Source organism: Primulina eburnea, chromosome 4 (genome assembly GCF_022965805.1).
Source record: "Primulina eburnea isolate SZY01 chromosome 4, ASM2296580v1, whole genome shotgun sequence".
NCBI lineage: Eukaryota > Viridiplantae > Streptophyta > Magnoliopsida > Lamiales > Gesneriaceae > Primulina > Primulina eburnea.
The window spans coordinates 1,990,087-2,003,816 of NC_133104.1; the positions used below are offsets into that span (position 1 = coordinate 1,990,087).

Sequence of the window (13,730 nt, forward strand, 5' to 3'; positions counted from 1 at the left end):
CCTCTTTTCATTTATCAATGTTTTTAAATTTAAACGACAGCAAATCAATGGATAAATCAAATCAAATCAAATCAAATAGAAATTGGTATTTGAATTTTATTTTGCCATGGTTTTGATAGCAACAACTTGTTTTTCCATTTTGGTGTATAAAACTTTTCATTTGAAGTCTAAACTCTAACATATCAAAAAAATTAATACATGTACCATTATGAGGGTTAACTGCACCAATTGTGAAAAGTCTAAAAAAAGATAAAATATCTTAAAAAAATATAAATAGACTACCGATATATTATCCATTTTAAAATAAAAATCAACATATTTCACCCTTATTTTTTGATATATAGAAAATGTTGATGCAATTAGCCCGTTATTGTTTATTACAATAAGAGTGTATGAGAAGAGATTTCGAGCTCTAATTACGCATTTTTCATTCGTCCCGTTCCTTGTACAAACATGTAAGCATTGAAAAGACGTTTGCTGTCGAATTCATGCATAATACTGAAATACATGCAATAAATACTGATATATTAAAGGAAGTTGTCTCCGTAGCCATGAATTATACGGGGGGACGGGGAATACGGGATGCTCTGAGAAGTGGGGAGCGTATGTAAACTGAATAATGTATTATTAAAAGAAAAAGATGATGGGATGGTGATGCGAGGGAGGGCCTTAAGGTAGGAATATATTCAAAGAAAGTTAGGAGAGGAAATTAAATGGGCAATAAATAGTATAGGTTTTTTGCTTAAAAGTGACCACAAAAACCCCTGCAATCATGCATCTACGTACCCAGCTGTTACTAGTTGCCAAGCCAGGCCGGAGGAATAAAGTGTACGGGTCCCACCTGCTCATTGACGGCCGCCGTACGCTCCACCGAGCGCCCTACGTGACCCAGCTCGGCAGTCGAGGATCCATGGATGATTAATTAGGGTTTGACCTGCCCGGATGGATGGATGGATCGATTTGTTTCTCTCCGGAGAGAATTGCATGTTTATAATCCCTATTTTGAACAACTGTTTATTACAAGTTCTAAAACTAGTATTTTGATAACCACCACCTCCTAAGTAATTAGGGATGGTTTATTCGTCACAAAAATCGTCACATTTTGTTTTTTAGTGTACGACGCTGAATTAGTAGTCGCATCGACATTTATTTTCGTAGAAGAAACGTCACTCTCCGTGTAACGACATATACACAAATTTTCGTCATATAGTGTCGCAATTTCTTGTTCTTTCTTCGCGTAAATTCACCAAATACTGCAAAAAATCAAAATCGAAAACTGACTTTTATTTATTTATATTTTGAAAAAAAATAGGTTTATATAAGGTTTTATTTTCAACATTTCCTAAAAATATGTTTTCAAAATATATAAATATATTTTAAAAAATATGATATATTTACTTTTTTAAATATCGTAGATTGATATGTGATATAATGTAATTGGAGTTTTTAAAACAGTGATGAAAACGTGGCTAAAAAATATTTTTGCGGATTAAAAATATAAATAATGAAATATAATCATTTAATGGAATGTCGGATATAGAAATATAGAGAGAGTTTCGTCACAGTCGTACACAAGCCAGACAACAATAATGGAATGGAAAATTAATTTTCAATAGGCCGCATATTTGATTTGGGCCTAAATTTTGGATGGGCCTAGATAAAGGTCTTGGGTGGAGCTCAATTATTAGCCCATTTTATTTACGATCTTATCTTGTTCCATTTTTGGTTCTATTATTAGTTCTATGGTTCTATTATTAGTTCTATCGAGGAACATCAAACATGTGTAGATTTTTAAGCAAATTTTGGGTGAATTAAATTAAAAGTTTAATATTTACGAACAAAATTATGACAAAAATTTGTGTGAGACGGTCTCACGCATCGTATTTTGTGAGACAAATATCTTTTTTGGGTCATCCATGAAAAAATATTATTTTTTATTGTGAATATCGGTAGGGTTGACTCATAGCACAGATAAAGATTTATGAGACCGTCTCACAAGATACCTATTACAAAATTATTTGATTTTTCGTTTTACCAAAAAACTATATTGGTTGATAACTTAAATATATTAAATTATCTAGCAATTCAAGTGTCATATTGGTTGATAAGTCTTAAACTATATAGCAATTTAAGTTTCACATTTCCATAATTCCTTTTTTTTTCCCTTCTGGAATTGACACTTTAATATTAAATAAAAAACGAACGATATACAAAGGTCCAGTGACTCAAAGATATAAATGAACTAAACGGTTTGTGAGCTATTCGAAGCTCGACTCAATAAAAAGCTCGTTTGAGTTTATTTGTTAATAATATCAAACCAAGCCCAAGCTCGAATTTTGAGCTCGAAAATTTAATCAAACCAAGCTCAAACCCAAAAATATTCGGCTCGTGAGCTCACAAACATGTTCGATAATAGGCTCGCGAGCTCGAGCTCAGGCTCGTTTAGGTGGCTCGTACTCGAGCTCGAGCTCAGGCTCGTTTAGGTGGCTCGCAAACATGATTTTGGAATGTTCAATAATATACTTATTTATATTTTTTTTTTGCTATTATTTTTGTCGTTTTTGTTATTTATGAATGAATTTACATTTTTATGTCTGATTTAAAATTAGTTTTAGATATATTTAATTTTTAACAAACTCGATTCAAACTCAGACTCAAGCTCAATTCTATGATTATCGAGCTCAAAAACAAGACGAGCTCAAGCCAGGCTTGTTAAACATGCTAAACGAGCTATTAATGAATCAAGCTCGAGACTGGCTTGATTAACATGCTAAACGAGCTTTTAACGAGCCGAGCTCGAGCTTTTAACGAGCTCAGTAATTTCAATACAAACCAAACTCGAGTCTGATAATAGAAGCTCGAATCGAATTCGAGCTTCAAACAATTTTAAACAAACCAAGCTCAAGCCTGATATCGTTTGATTTGGTTTGGATCGTTTACATCCCTACCCAAAGTTTCATTCTCGTATATGTATATATATATATATATATATACATGGCTCGCTAGGGCTGGTGAACTTGACCGCTCAACGCAAGATGAAAATGATGTAAAAAATTCGAGAGGGCTCGTTGGGTGAATTTGAACGGCCTATCTCTTTTAGAGGGATTGAAACAGACTTGTGGTCTGTGGACATATCAATTAGGAGAAGAAGAGTTGCCACTAGGGGTGATCAAATTTTTTTATTAACCGCCCGAACCGAATTGCACCGCACCGTTTTTCATAATATTTAAAAAAAACCGCGATTAAAAATAGTAATCGTAAACCGCACCGCATACGTGGTTCGGTTATTTTTTTTGCCAAAAACCGCACCAAACCGTACCGCCTAAACCGCTTGCCATAATATTTGGCCTAGAATTATAATAATTTGTAAACACTATATTCAAATTAAGAAGTTGTCATTCATTAAATCTCAACTTTCTTCAAAATTATTATTTTTACAAATAAAACTTATCTTCTTCTTAATTATTATTCATATTAATATTTTATTAGATTATTTATTTCTTTTGCTATAATATTTAGTTTGAAGTTTGAAAGTAGAAAAATGATAAAGTAGTATAAATGTCATTTTTGTTGTAAGTATGTTGTGTTGTTAAATTATTAACTTAGTTTTAAATCTTGATTATTGTTTTATCTATTTTTATCTTTATATGCTTTGAACTATAATTTATATTTGAAGACACTATATTGTTGTTGTTTTCAAATAAATTAAAATATATGTTCTAATATTTTTCATTAAAAAACCGTAAACCGACCGCAACCGCTAAAAACCGCTAAAAACCGTAATACTAATTCTTCATGTAAAACCGCGATTATTTTTTCAAAATACTAACCGACCGCATATCGCAATTCGGTTTGAATTTTTTTTAAAAAACCGCAAAACCGCATTGTGATCACCCCTAGTTGCCACACAGAGATAAGACCAGAGTTGAAGAGGCAAAAAGAAATCGGGATTTTCACGTGATGTTTTATTTCCCTTCATTTCTCTTTTTTTTTTTGGAGCAAGAACGAGATTTTCATTACTCAATGTAACATAATAATATCATTCAATAACCGATCCTCTACAAATGATAGTGGTTCATGTCAAATAGATGTATTTAAATGTAAACAGCATCTCCTAGCTAGTAGATGAGCTAACTCATTTATATGTCTTCGAACCAAAGAAATAGAAAATTGACTCTCGTGACTTATCAGCTCTCTACATCTTCCAGTTATATCTCCAAACTCTGAAAAAGTCATATGCATATGTTTAGCACTTTGAGTTTGAAAACTTTGTTTTGATTATTTTATTAAGATGTTTAGCAGCTAATTTTTTTAAATAGATTTTTTGGTATTCAAGGAGATCCTATCCCAAGATTTTTTTAACTTAATTTGATTATCGACTTATGTTTCATGCTTGATTATATTTTTTTAAATCATTAAGGTGTAACTAAATTTTTTGGTATTTTATATTACGAGTGAGTTCGAAAGAATAATTTATAACATGAACGAGTAATTCATGGATTTACAATTTGGATAGACATGTAAAATTGAATATATGTTGATAGTGATAGTCTAATAAGTCAAAAGCTAAGAGATTCATAAATCGTGCATGTAATCATATATGAGAAATAATTAAATTTCATTTAGTCGAATTAGTTTAACTTAGGAGTGGATTAATAAATTAGAGAATCTTGTTAGAAGCATGATCAATAGTTGAGATTAGTTATTTGAAATAAACGTGAGGTTGATGAACTGAAATTACTAACAAATTCATGAAGATTTTCATTGACTTGATTTCATTGAATGATAATAATATTTAAATTTTTAGTAGATAAATTTACATCAAATAATCGTTTACATTCGCTAAATAATAAATTCTCAAAAATAATAACTGTGCTCACGGTATTTGTGAGTATGATACTTGTATTTAGTATATTATTCTATAATTTGACTCATTGCATTTCGCAGTTATTTCAAACAACCAAATTTAAAATTAATTTTAGGAATTTTTCGGTGCAAGAAAAGCCCGACTTTCAACCGCTTGCCAACAGGTTCAGTACCGGTTCTAAACCATGGACCTTTGATCAGGTTATGTGGACCGTTGACCAACATCCGGTCCGACTTGGACCGGATCCGTTTCTCTTACGCTTTCGGGGAGAGGGAGACCGAGTCTACCAGATTCGAGTTCATCAGTGAGTGAACTCGGATCACAAGACTCACTGGTACACCTACTAGTACCCTTCCAGTATACACACGTATAAAGATCTTTGATTTTTCCAGAAATCTTTTGCCTTTCGGGTTTCGATCGAAATGGGTTCCTCTGTTGTTCAAGTAAGACTCGGCTCTTGTCTTCGGTTCCGACGTTTTTGGTTAACTAAATAATTTTTTTCTGTTTTTTTTATTGCTTTAGGGATTTACGAAGTCGTTGGCAATGACCGTGTTATCTGAGATCGGGGACAAGACATTTTTTGCAGCTGCCGTAAGATAATTTTGTTTCTTAGTTTCTACTGGGAATTTGGTAGTAGGCATTTTTTTTTGTTATAACTGGTTATTTTTGGAGAATTTGATTTTAAGTAGTTTTTATATTGATATCCAAAATTCAATGTTGATGAAATAAGAGTTGATGTTGAGTTCATTATCGTTGTTATGATTAATTTAATTTTGATATGAATTGTCTATCATCAGCTTGCATATTGGTGGCAGCTGGAAGCAGAGGTGTTTGGGATTAATTTCAGTGACAGATTTTTTTGTGTAGTCGTGAAGTCTGCCATTTTCTTTCTAATTTAACCGAGTACAAAGTAGTATAGTAATGAACTGGCTTTGGATGAATGCAATGATGGTTTTTAAATTGTTTTCTATCTGGAATGGAAGGAAATAACCCTTTTGGAATAGAAATTTGAAAGTTACCTCTGCTTTAAAAAAGTGTGTCCTGGTTTAGTGAAAAACACCGTAGTTTTTACTTTAACCTTCGGTTTTTAAAATCTTGACGTTAGCATACTTGTTTCAGATCTTGGCCATGCGTCACCCCAGAAGACTAGTGTTGTCTGGATGCCTTGGAGCGTTGATTGTAAGATTCTGGTTACTTCTCCTAGATTTCAACTCCTTGATGCTTTTGTGCTTGTCCATTTTTCAAGTCCCTCAAGTGACCTGGAATATTTGTTCATTCTAGGTCATGACTGTTTTATCAGCTGTTGTTGGCTGGGCTACTCCAAATCTGGTAAGCGTTTTGAAATTTCATTTACCTTCTTTTTAAGAGAAATTGTAATGTTATATTCTAATTTTAGGCGGTTGAACACAGAATAGATGTATAAATGTCATACAAAGTGACCACAATTAAACTACATGTTCTATGTTCTTCCGTCTTGAATGCCTGCATCTACGGGAAAACGGCCAAAGGGCTAAAATTTCTTATTACACATTTTAAAACACAATAACATCTTTATATAATGTGGAAATTTATTGGGATAAATATGGTGGAAATATTTCCTAATAAAAAAACATTAAAGTTATATTGAAAATGTATAATACTTTTAATAATATCAAATCTGATCCTAGAATATATGATATGACTTCTATCCCGAGTTTAGTAATGTGTCCTATGTATAGAAGTACAACTAAGATTACAGCAAAGCATGTTGATATATTACATTCTTAGCTCACATTTGCAAGCAAAACTTGCCCTTCATCAAGCCGATTTATTTATCAACTCTCCGGGTTATCGACTTAAGAATGTCAGGCCAGTAATTATTCTAAGTGACAGTACATGGTATTTTGCCCATGGGATTAACATCATATTGACATTATATTATGTGATTATCCTCACAACTGGGTTCCATTTTATGGGGATGAAGGATCCCCCATAGCAATCTTGGGTTCTGGTATGTGCAAGCGAGTGTCTGACCCTTAAATTTAACCTTTTAATTTCTGATCTATTGAGGGTCACAAACAGAGCAACTGGTCATGTATCATTGCGCTTGAAAATAAGACTACAGTTGCTTTTGTGGGCTGGTTGATTCTTTGCTTCTATCCACTGTATGTTCCTGTGCTTAGGGATCACGTAACTTGGCACATTCATGGATTTTACTTGAAGGGTGGGGATTTTGACTTTAAGGTCATATTCAGTTTCGTTTAGTGTGCATGCTGGCTTGATAATCATGGCATGTGTGAGACACCATAGAATTGATTTCTCTTTTTGGGGGAATGCTGACTATTCATTACGGTAAATTTCATTGTTGGTTATCATGATTCTATGATAAACTTACAGATGCTTTATACTCTTATCGATGCAGATCTCACGCAAATGGACTCATCACATCACGACATTGTTGTTTTTGGGGTTTGGCTTGTGGTCTATATGGGATGCATTCAATGATGGGTACTTGGTCGTTATCCATTTATTCTTGTTTTTACTGCTCTGCTGCTTGATAGAAATTTGATAGTGTTCAATGTTTCCCTCGTTAAGGGTATTTTATAAATGTTTTCACTTTCACTAACAGGGATACCGAGGAATTTGATGAAATTGAGAAAGAACTGGTTAGTTTGTTTAGTGTTTTGTCTCATAGTTGAAGTTATATATGAATCTCACTCATTTCACCTAATGGTGTGCCTAGAATGCTAATTTTGAAATCAAAGGCGGAGCAACCAAAGAGCATAATAAGGTAATGCGATAAACCTTCTGCTTCCCGTTCTTTAAGTTATTGTATATTAGTTATATTTTAATGCTTAAGATCTTCGTTCTTGGGTGAGAGTGGCTTAAAACTGCAGTTCACTTGGTGGACCTGGCTGGGTAAGGGGTGTTAATCGCCCTATAATTTAGCACCAGTTGTTTGAAAATACAAGTGCACCAAACTAAAATTTCAAAAATATTGTATTATTCTGATGTTATATTCGATCAATACATTGGAAACACAACAATACTCTAAAAACACATTATGCAGCAAAATCACACAATAAGATTCACGACTTGTTTTAGAATTTTAGATTATTCATAAGCAGAACTTGTATAGTCTATATTCTCGTCACATGCTTCACCCATTGGAACTTATTAATGGAAATGAATGCTGCAAAAAAAGAGTATATTTTCTTAATTATGTTCTCTAGTGATGAGGATACAAGTTATATTTGGTTGACCAGCTTCCATATTTATTAATTAAGGTCATATTCATTAATTAAGGTTCTCTTCTGATTGAATTGAGATCTGACATTTTCTTTGATATGGGATCTGCCATTTCATATTTGATTATGGATTAATTCCAGGATATCTTTCTTGTATTCTGTTCCAGGATGCTGATGATCTGAAGAAGCAAAACCGACCTTTTCTTACTCAATTTTTGTCGCCTATCTTGCTGAAGGTTCCTTACTAAATTTTTTATTAGTGGGATGCAAAACCCAACATATTGATAATTAAATAATTTGATTTTTTTTTGCTGCAGGCATTTTCCATTACTTTCTTTGGGGAATGGGGTGACAAGAGTCAGGTATGTCCATGTTGAAGAGGCAATTTTTTTGGTTACTTTGCATTGTAAGGTTACTTGTTTAACATTAACCACAAACATTTTCCAGCTTGCTACAATAGGTTTGGCTGCAGATGAGAATCCATTAGGTGTTGTTCTAGGTGGAATCCTGTAAGTTCGAATTATATCCATGTCTTATAGACTAAACGACGTGTATATTTCATGCTATGTGTTTTAGTATCATTTGTGGACTCATGCTATAAACTTTGACTGATTGGTACATTCACCTCCCTTTTGTGTGCTATGTTTCTGCACGTATGCCATTTATTACTAATAATTTGAAAATTTCTAGTATTCTCACATGTTATATATTGATTATGATTTTTGAAGTTTTTTGTGCTCGAGTTTTACTATGTGACAAAAATAACCTTCATCTTCATAACTCAGTATGAAAGGTACTTTAATCTCGGCTACCAGCCTACCATTTTATTTTTTGCTCTTTTGCTGGTAGTAAGATGGTAAAATTTACCTGCTTTGTGTAGTAAATCGTGTTTGATTTCGTTCATATCATGTCAGAGGACAAGCTTTGTGCACCACTGCTGCAGTCTTGGGAGGGAAGAGTCTGGCGACTCAAATATCTGAGAAAATAGTAAGTTTGTTGACATTTATCATACATTTGCTCCTATAAGAACTTAGAACTGTATATTGATTGTAGATCGCACTCTGTGGTGGAGTTCTTTTCATCGTTTTTGGAATCCAATCTTTTCTTTTGACTGTCGATTCATCATGACTTCAAAACAAAGGCCAATACGAACTTATTTTTCCAAGTGAAGTGGTTCTACTGAACTTCCTTGCATCTGTTTATTCAGACAGAAATTGAAGATAACTTACATACCAGTCCTTTCAATTAACCCAATTAATGATGTGCCTCATCACAGTTCACTCCTCTTTTCAACTTAGATCATTGAATGTGAGGCATCTATCAATACGCCGTTTATGATTACATCCTAGTTATCTTTGCTGTTTGCTTTTACTTCATGGTGAAAAGGGGGGGCACACATGTAGAGCCTATCCACATCATCTTCTAAAAGGTACAATTAGTTTTGTTCATCTATATGTTTCCTTACTCATCCTCTGTTGCATCTTCTGTTTTATCTCGTGTTACATTACTTCTGGTGCACATTGCATACATAAGTAACACCATCAGCTTGGACACACTCGTTACGCATGCAAAGCCTTTAGGGTTTAATAATTTATTGTGTTTAAATTTGCATTATCTAAGGTGCGCTTGGATGGAAGAATTTGATTTGGAGGGGATCACAGTTGCATTTACATAAGCTAAGAGTGCAGTGAATTTAAAATCTATTTATTATAAACTCTTCCAAGAAATCAAATTAATTTTAAATTCATAACTTCAAATCACTTTATACAAGCAAAACCTAAGAATCATGCTAGCCTGTTGTTCATTGCCCTGCCCTCCCCTGCCCATCATATATATTTCTTCTAGTGTATAATATGTATATTGGGGAAAAAGTGAACTCTAAATTCAGTTGCATGATTAGAAAAACAAGGGACGGTACTCCTAAAACGTTGGAGTTATTTTATAAAACTCAATTGATGATATATGAAGTAAATCATATTCTAATATGCAGATTTTGCTCTTATTTGGCATGCACATGCATAGGTAGTGGTGTCTATTAATGTTTTGCTGTACAAAAATGTTCCACTTTCCAAGAGAGTTTGTCTTTTGTCAATAATGTAACGATGATTTTTTAGACGACAATTAAATGATAATAACAAATAATTTATCAATTCTATAATCAAACTATAGAAGCAAAATGCAAGCAATAATACTCACGCAAGGGACATATCTGTTTATAAAATCTATCTTTTGCGATTTTTAAATTGTGAATCTTTAGCATCAAAAGACACACACACCCTCAAAAGTAACAGGAACTCTTTCCACCATTAATGGAACATGTAGGATATCTATAATTATAAAATATATTTTACAAGTATTTTGCAGACTTGCAGGGTAATGAACACACAAAAATCAGCACAGAACTCAAATTCTATGAATAGAATTCGTAAGTAGAGGCATCGGTTATGATATTTCTCAGGCCGCTAATGGTTGATGCTAGCATGATGAACACTCCCACAACTATGCATGCCTGAAGGAAAATTATTTTAAATAAGAAAAAGTAAGAGAGAAGCTTGGATTTCTTCGATATAACCGAACTTATGTACTGAAAAAGAAACATAATGAAGTAATTGATATTTTGCTCACACCTAGTTATATTTATGCAAAGGAGGTAGTTAACTTCTAAGTTCTAATGTAACTTACCCAATTGATAATCCAAGAACGGCTGAATCTCTGCGGTTTCTTCAGTTTTAGCCATATTATACTAGGCAGCTGCAAAAAAATATACCCAATGGTAATGTAATTCATATATGAAAAATTTGGAGCTTCGACGGGAATTATAAAAGCATGAACAGAGTACTAATTTGGAGGGCTCACAAAGTAGGAAGTTGGAGCAAACCCAAATCCACCAAAGAAGCCAAGAAGATCACCAAAGAAAGGGAAAGTCACACCAATAAAAAGCGTAAAAGCTGTGATATTTTGCTCTTCTTATTAGTAAATATAATTCCCACAAATTTAATTCATATGAAAATTCATGATAAGATTCTCACCTACATAAGCAGAACGGACAATGAGCCTAAGCACAAATCCAGAAGAGATTATGTTAAATCTCTTTGAAATTGTCCTCTCAACCAAGTCAAATACTGGCATTGCATAAACCTGTAAAACACTTTTTGTTCAAGTTTACTTGCAACTCTTTCCTTGTAGAGCATGAAAAACATGACATATATGACCTGTGCACCTGATAGCTTCCAATGACATGTACCACCACCATCAAGTTAGCAGAAGCGATGAGCCATGCCGGTTTCTGAAGTGCGACGAGCACGTTATCAGTAACGTCTTGCCCGAATGCCCAATATCCGATGAGGGCGACGGGGAAATAACAGATCCCATTGATGAAATATGCCCAAACGGCTCCTTTCCACATGGGGACTTTTGAGGGCTTCTCAGGAGTAGATGGAATGGTGGCCTGGATTTCTAGCACAACAGCATGTCCAGCAAAGGCGAATGTAACTTGCCCTAAGGCGTTGAACACACGGAACATGTAGTCAATGGAACTAGTTTTCTTGTACGCGTAGCTCACGTTTGGGACCTGTCCATGGCTGAGGCTACCCACCCATGCTATAGTTGAGTAGCTGCAAGCAACCAAAAGCAGGTAGTCAACAGAACTAGTTTTCATGGAACATGACATTTTCTTGGTAAAAATCAAGAAAAACAAAGTATGATTTCCTTTGATTTACCTTAGTGACATGATTGCAGCAGCCAACGAGACACCAGAAACAGAATTGAAATCTGGCAATTGAGAGAGAAAAAAATGGAGACCTCCGAAGATGCAAATCCAGTAAGATTGCCTGATTGGGGTGCAATTAGAGCAGGCGATTTCCATGAATTTCTTGAGGCACTTCCCTCCAGTCACCATGTACACAATGTCACATCCCACCTGTACAATAAGCTGCTGAGGCAGTACTATCCACGCCCCCAGTGTCGGCCCAAAGGCGTGTCGTCCCAGATCGTAGTATCGGTCGAAACGCACCCCAGGCTCGATTTCGTGGAGTTGTATCATCTGCCACATCGTGTTTAAGGTGATGCACCAGGACAGTGCCAGGATCAGTGTTCCTGGACCCCTGTTTCCAAGTGATGTTAGCCAAATAAGTTGATGAAGTGAAGATTATTATCTCTGAGTAGCAAATATAGTTCAACAAAATATATGATCTTCCCTCAACCCAAATAACGTATATATATATATTCTCAAATTTTATTATACCATCTCGTCTAAATTGACCACAAACCAATCTGACAAGGCAGGATTTCAAAACAAAACGGGAATGAGAGACGAAATCAATATCTTCAAATTTGTGGTCGTTTCAAGCACATTTACCTGAAAATTATTGTTATTTTGAAATTTGAACACAACACTAGGTGGGGGAAAAAAACCTTGGTATATAATACAATTACACAAACTCATACACCCACTCGAGAGCAGAGAGAGCCTCGTACGTACCATCCTAAGTAAGCCATGGCATACGGCAAACTGAGCACGCCCGCACCAACCATGGCCGTGACCGAATGAAACGTTGAGTACCACCATTTCCCCTCGCGCGAGGGACCCTTTCCTGCCCACGTTTCATCCGATGGAACTTCCTACACAATACAAATTCATGTGTTCTGAAAAACTTTATCTCATATCTAAAATTTCATTTTACTTGTCGACTCCAAATGTTTCTAATAATTTGTATTAAACCAAAATAATAATAAATGATGATCGGTAAACTTCACCTTGGGTTGCTGCGGCGTAGATGACACCATCTTCTTTCGTTCTGCAACCGAAGCAAAGCACATCAAGAATGCAGGAGTTGATCAGTGCCTATCATCACGTATTTGTAGTGCTAATTAGTTGTTCCATTTGATTTTTTTTAATCATTTTTTTGGTGGAATGTTACGTTAAAGGTGATTGGTTTGTATATTTCTATTGGGTACTTCTTGCCTTTTTTTCCTAGTGAGTTTATTGGCATGTTGCATAATCAAAAAGCTAGCTTTACAATTTTCTTTCTGATATCATTTAAAGAGATAATATGGTGGCTGGATGATGAAACTTGAAAGTAAAAGCACTAAGAGCTGATGCTCCGCATTTGTTCATTGTATTAGTAAAATACTAGGTCTCTTGTCAGACGATCTCACGGATATTTATTTGTGAGACGGACCAACTCTACCGATATTCACAATAAAAAGTAATATTTTTAACAGAAAAAATAATATTTTTCATGGATGAACCAAATAATAGACGTGTCTCACAAAATACGACATGTGAGACCGTCTCACATAAATTTTTGCCTTAGTAAGCACGATTCTTCGGTAATAAATTCAGTTTTATAATATATTTTTTAAGCATGATTTCCATTTAATTTTATAAAAATCTCAAAATTGATACTAACTTTATGCTAGCATGAACTCTGTCGAGCTATGTATGACATTATAAATCATAAATTTTTGAGAACGAATCTTTATTAATGAGATGTGTCAACTATGTCCATGTTTATAACAAAAAAATACTATTTTTTGCATAAAAATTAATAAATTTTCACGGGTGATCCAAATATAATATATATAACACAAAATTGACTTATAAGACTATTTCATATGAATTTTTGTGTAAATCT

General features: G+C 34.2%; 2 protein-coding genes across 5 annotated transcripts; one reads left to right on the plus strand and one right to left on the minus strand.

Moving 5' to 3' along the window:
• Positions 1-5,008: 5,008 nt before the first annotated feature.
• On the plus strand, positions 5,009-11,398 carry LOC140830549 (GDT1-like protein 4). 3 transcript variants are annotated; one of them, XR_012117645.1, is made up of 13 exons: positions 5,011-5,310; positions 5,390-5,458; positions 5,987-6,046; positions 6,149-6,196; positions 7,269-7,354; positions 7,476-7,512; positions 7,590-7,637; positions 8,262-8,330; positions 8,412-8,456; positions 8,542-8,603; positions 9,009-9,081; positions 9,148-9,523; positions 11,283-11,398. XR_012117645.1 is itself a non-coding variant. In XM_073193913.1 (12 exons), the coding sequence occupies exons 1-12, from the start codon at positions 5,290-5,292 to the stop codon at positions 9,398-9,400; spliced, it is 648 nt and encodes a 215-aa protein (XP_073050014.1). In that variant the 5' UTR covers positions 5,009-5,289; the 3' UTR covers positions 9,401-9,542. The 3 variants fall into 3 exon arrangements, 2 of the variants coding, with proteins under 2 accessions (XP_073050014.1, XP_073050013.1); XM_073193913.1 differs by lacking the exon at positions 11,283-11,398 and having other exon boundaries at positions 5,009-5,310; positions 9,371-9,542; XM_073193912.1 differs by lacking the exon at positions 11,283-11,398 and having other exon boundaries at positions 9,148-9,542.
• LOC140830548 (lysine histidine transporter-like 6) lies at positions 10,380-13,015 on the minus strand. 2 transcript variants are annotated; one of them, XM_073193911.1, is made up of 8 exons: positions 12,850-13,015; positions 12,575-12,714; positions 11,814-12,197; positions 11,315-11,708; positions 11,124-11,232; positions 10,951-11,042; positions 10,777-10,845; positions 10,380-10,603 (listed from the first exon to the last, which is right to left on the minus strand). In XM_073193911.1, the coding sequence occupies exons 1-8, from the start codon at positions 12,910-12,912 to the stop codon at positions 10,505-10,507; spliced, it is 1,350 nt and encodes a 449-aa protein (XP_073050012.1). In that variant the 5' UTR covers positions 12,913-13,015; the 3' UTR covers positions 10,380-10,504. The 2 variants fall into 2 exon arrangements, 1 of the variants encoding a protein (XP_073050012.1); XR_012117644.1 differs by lacking the exon at positions 10,951-11,042 and having other exon boundaries at positions 10,401-10,603.
• Positions 13,016-13,730: the final 715 nt, after the last annotated feature.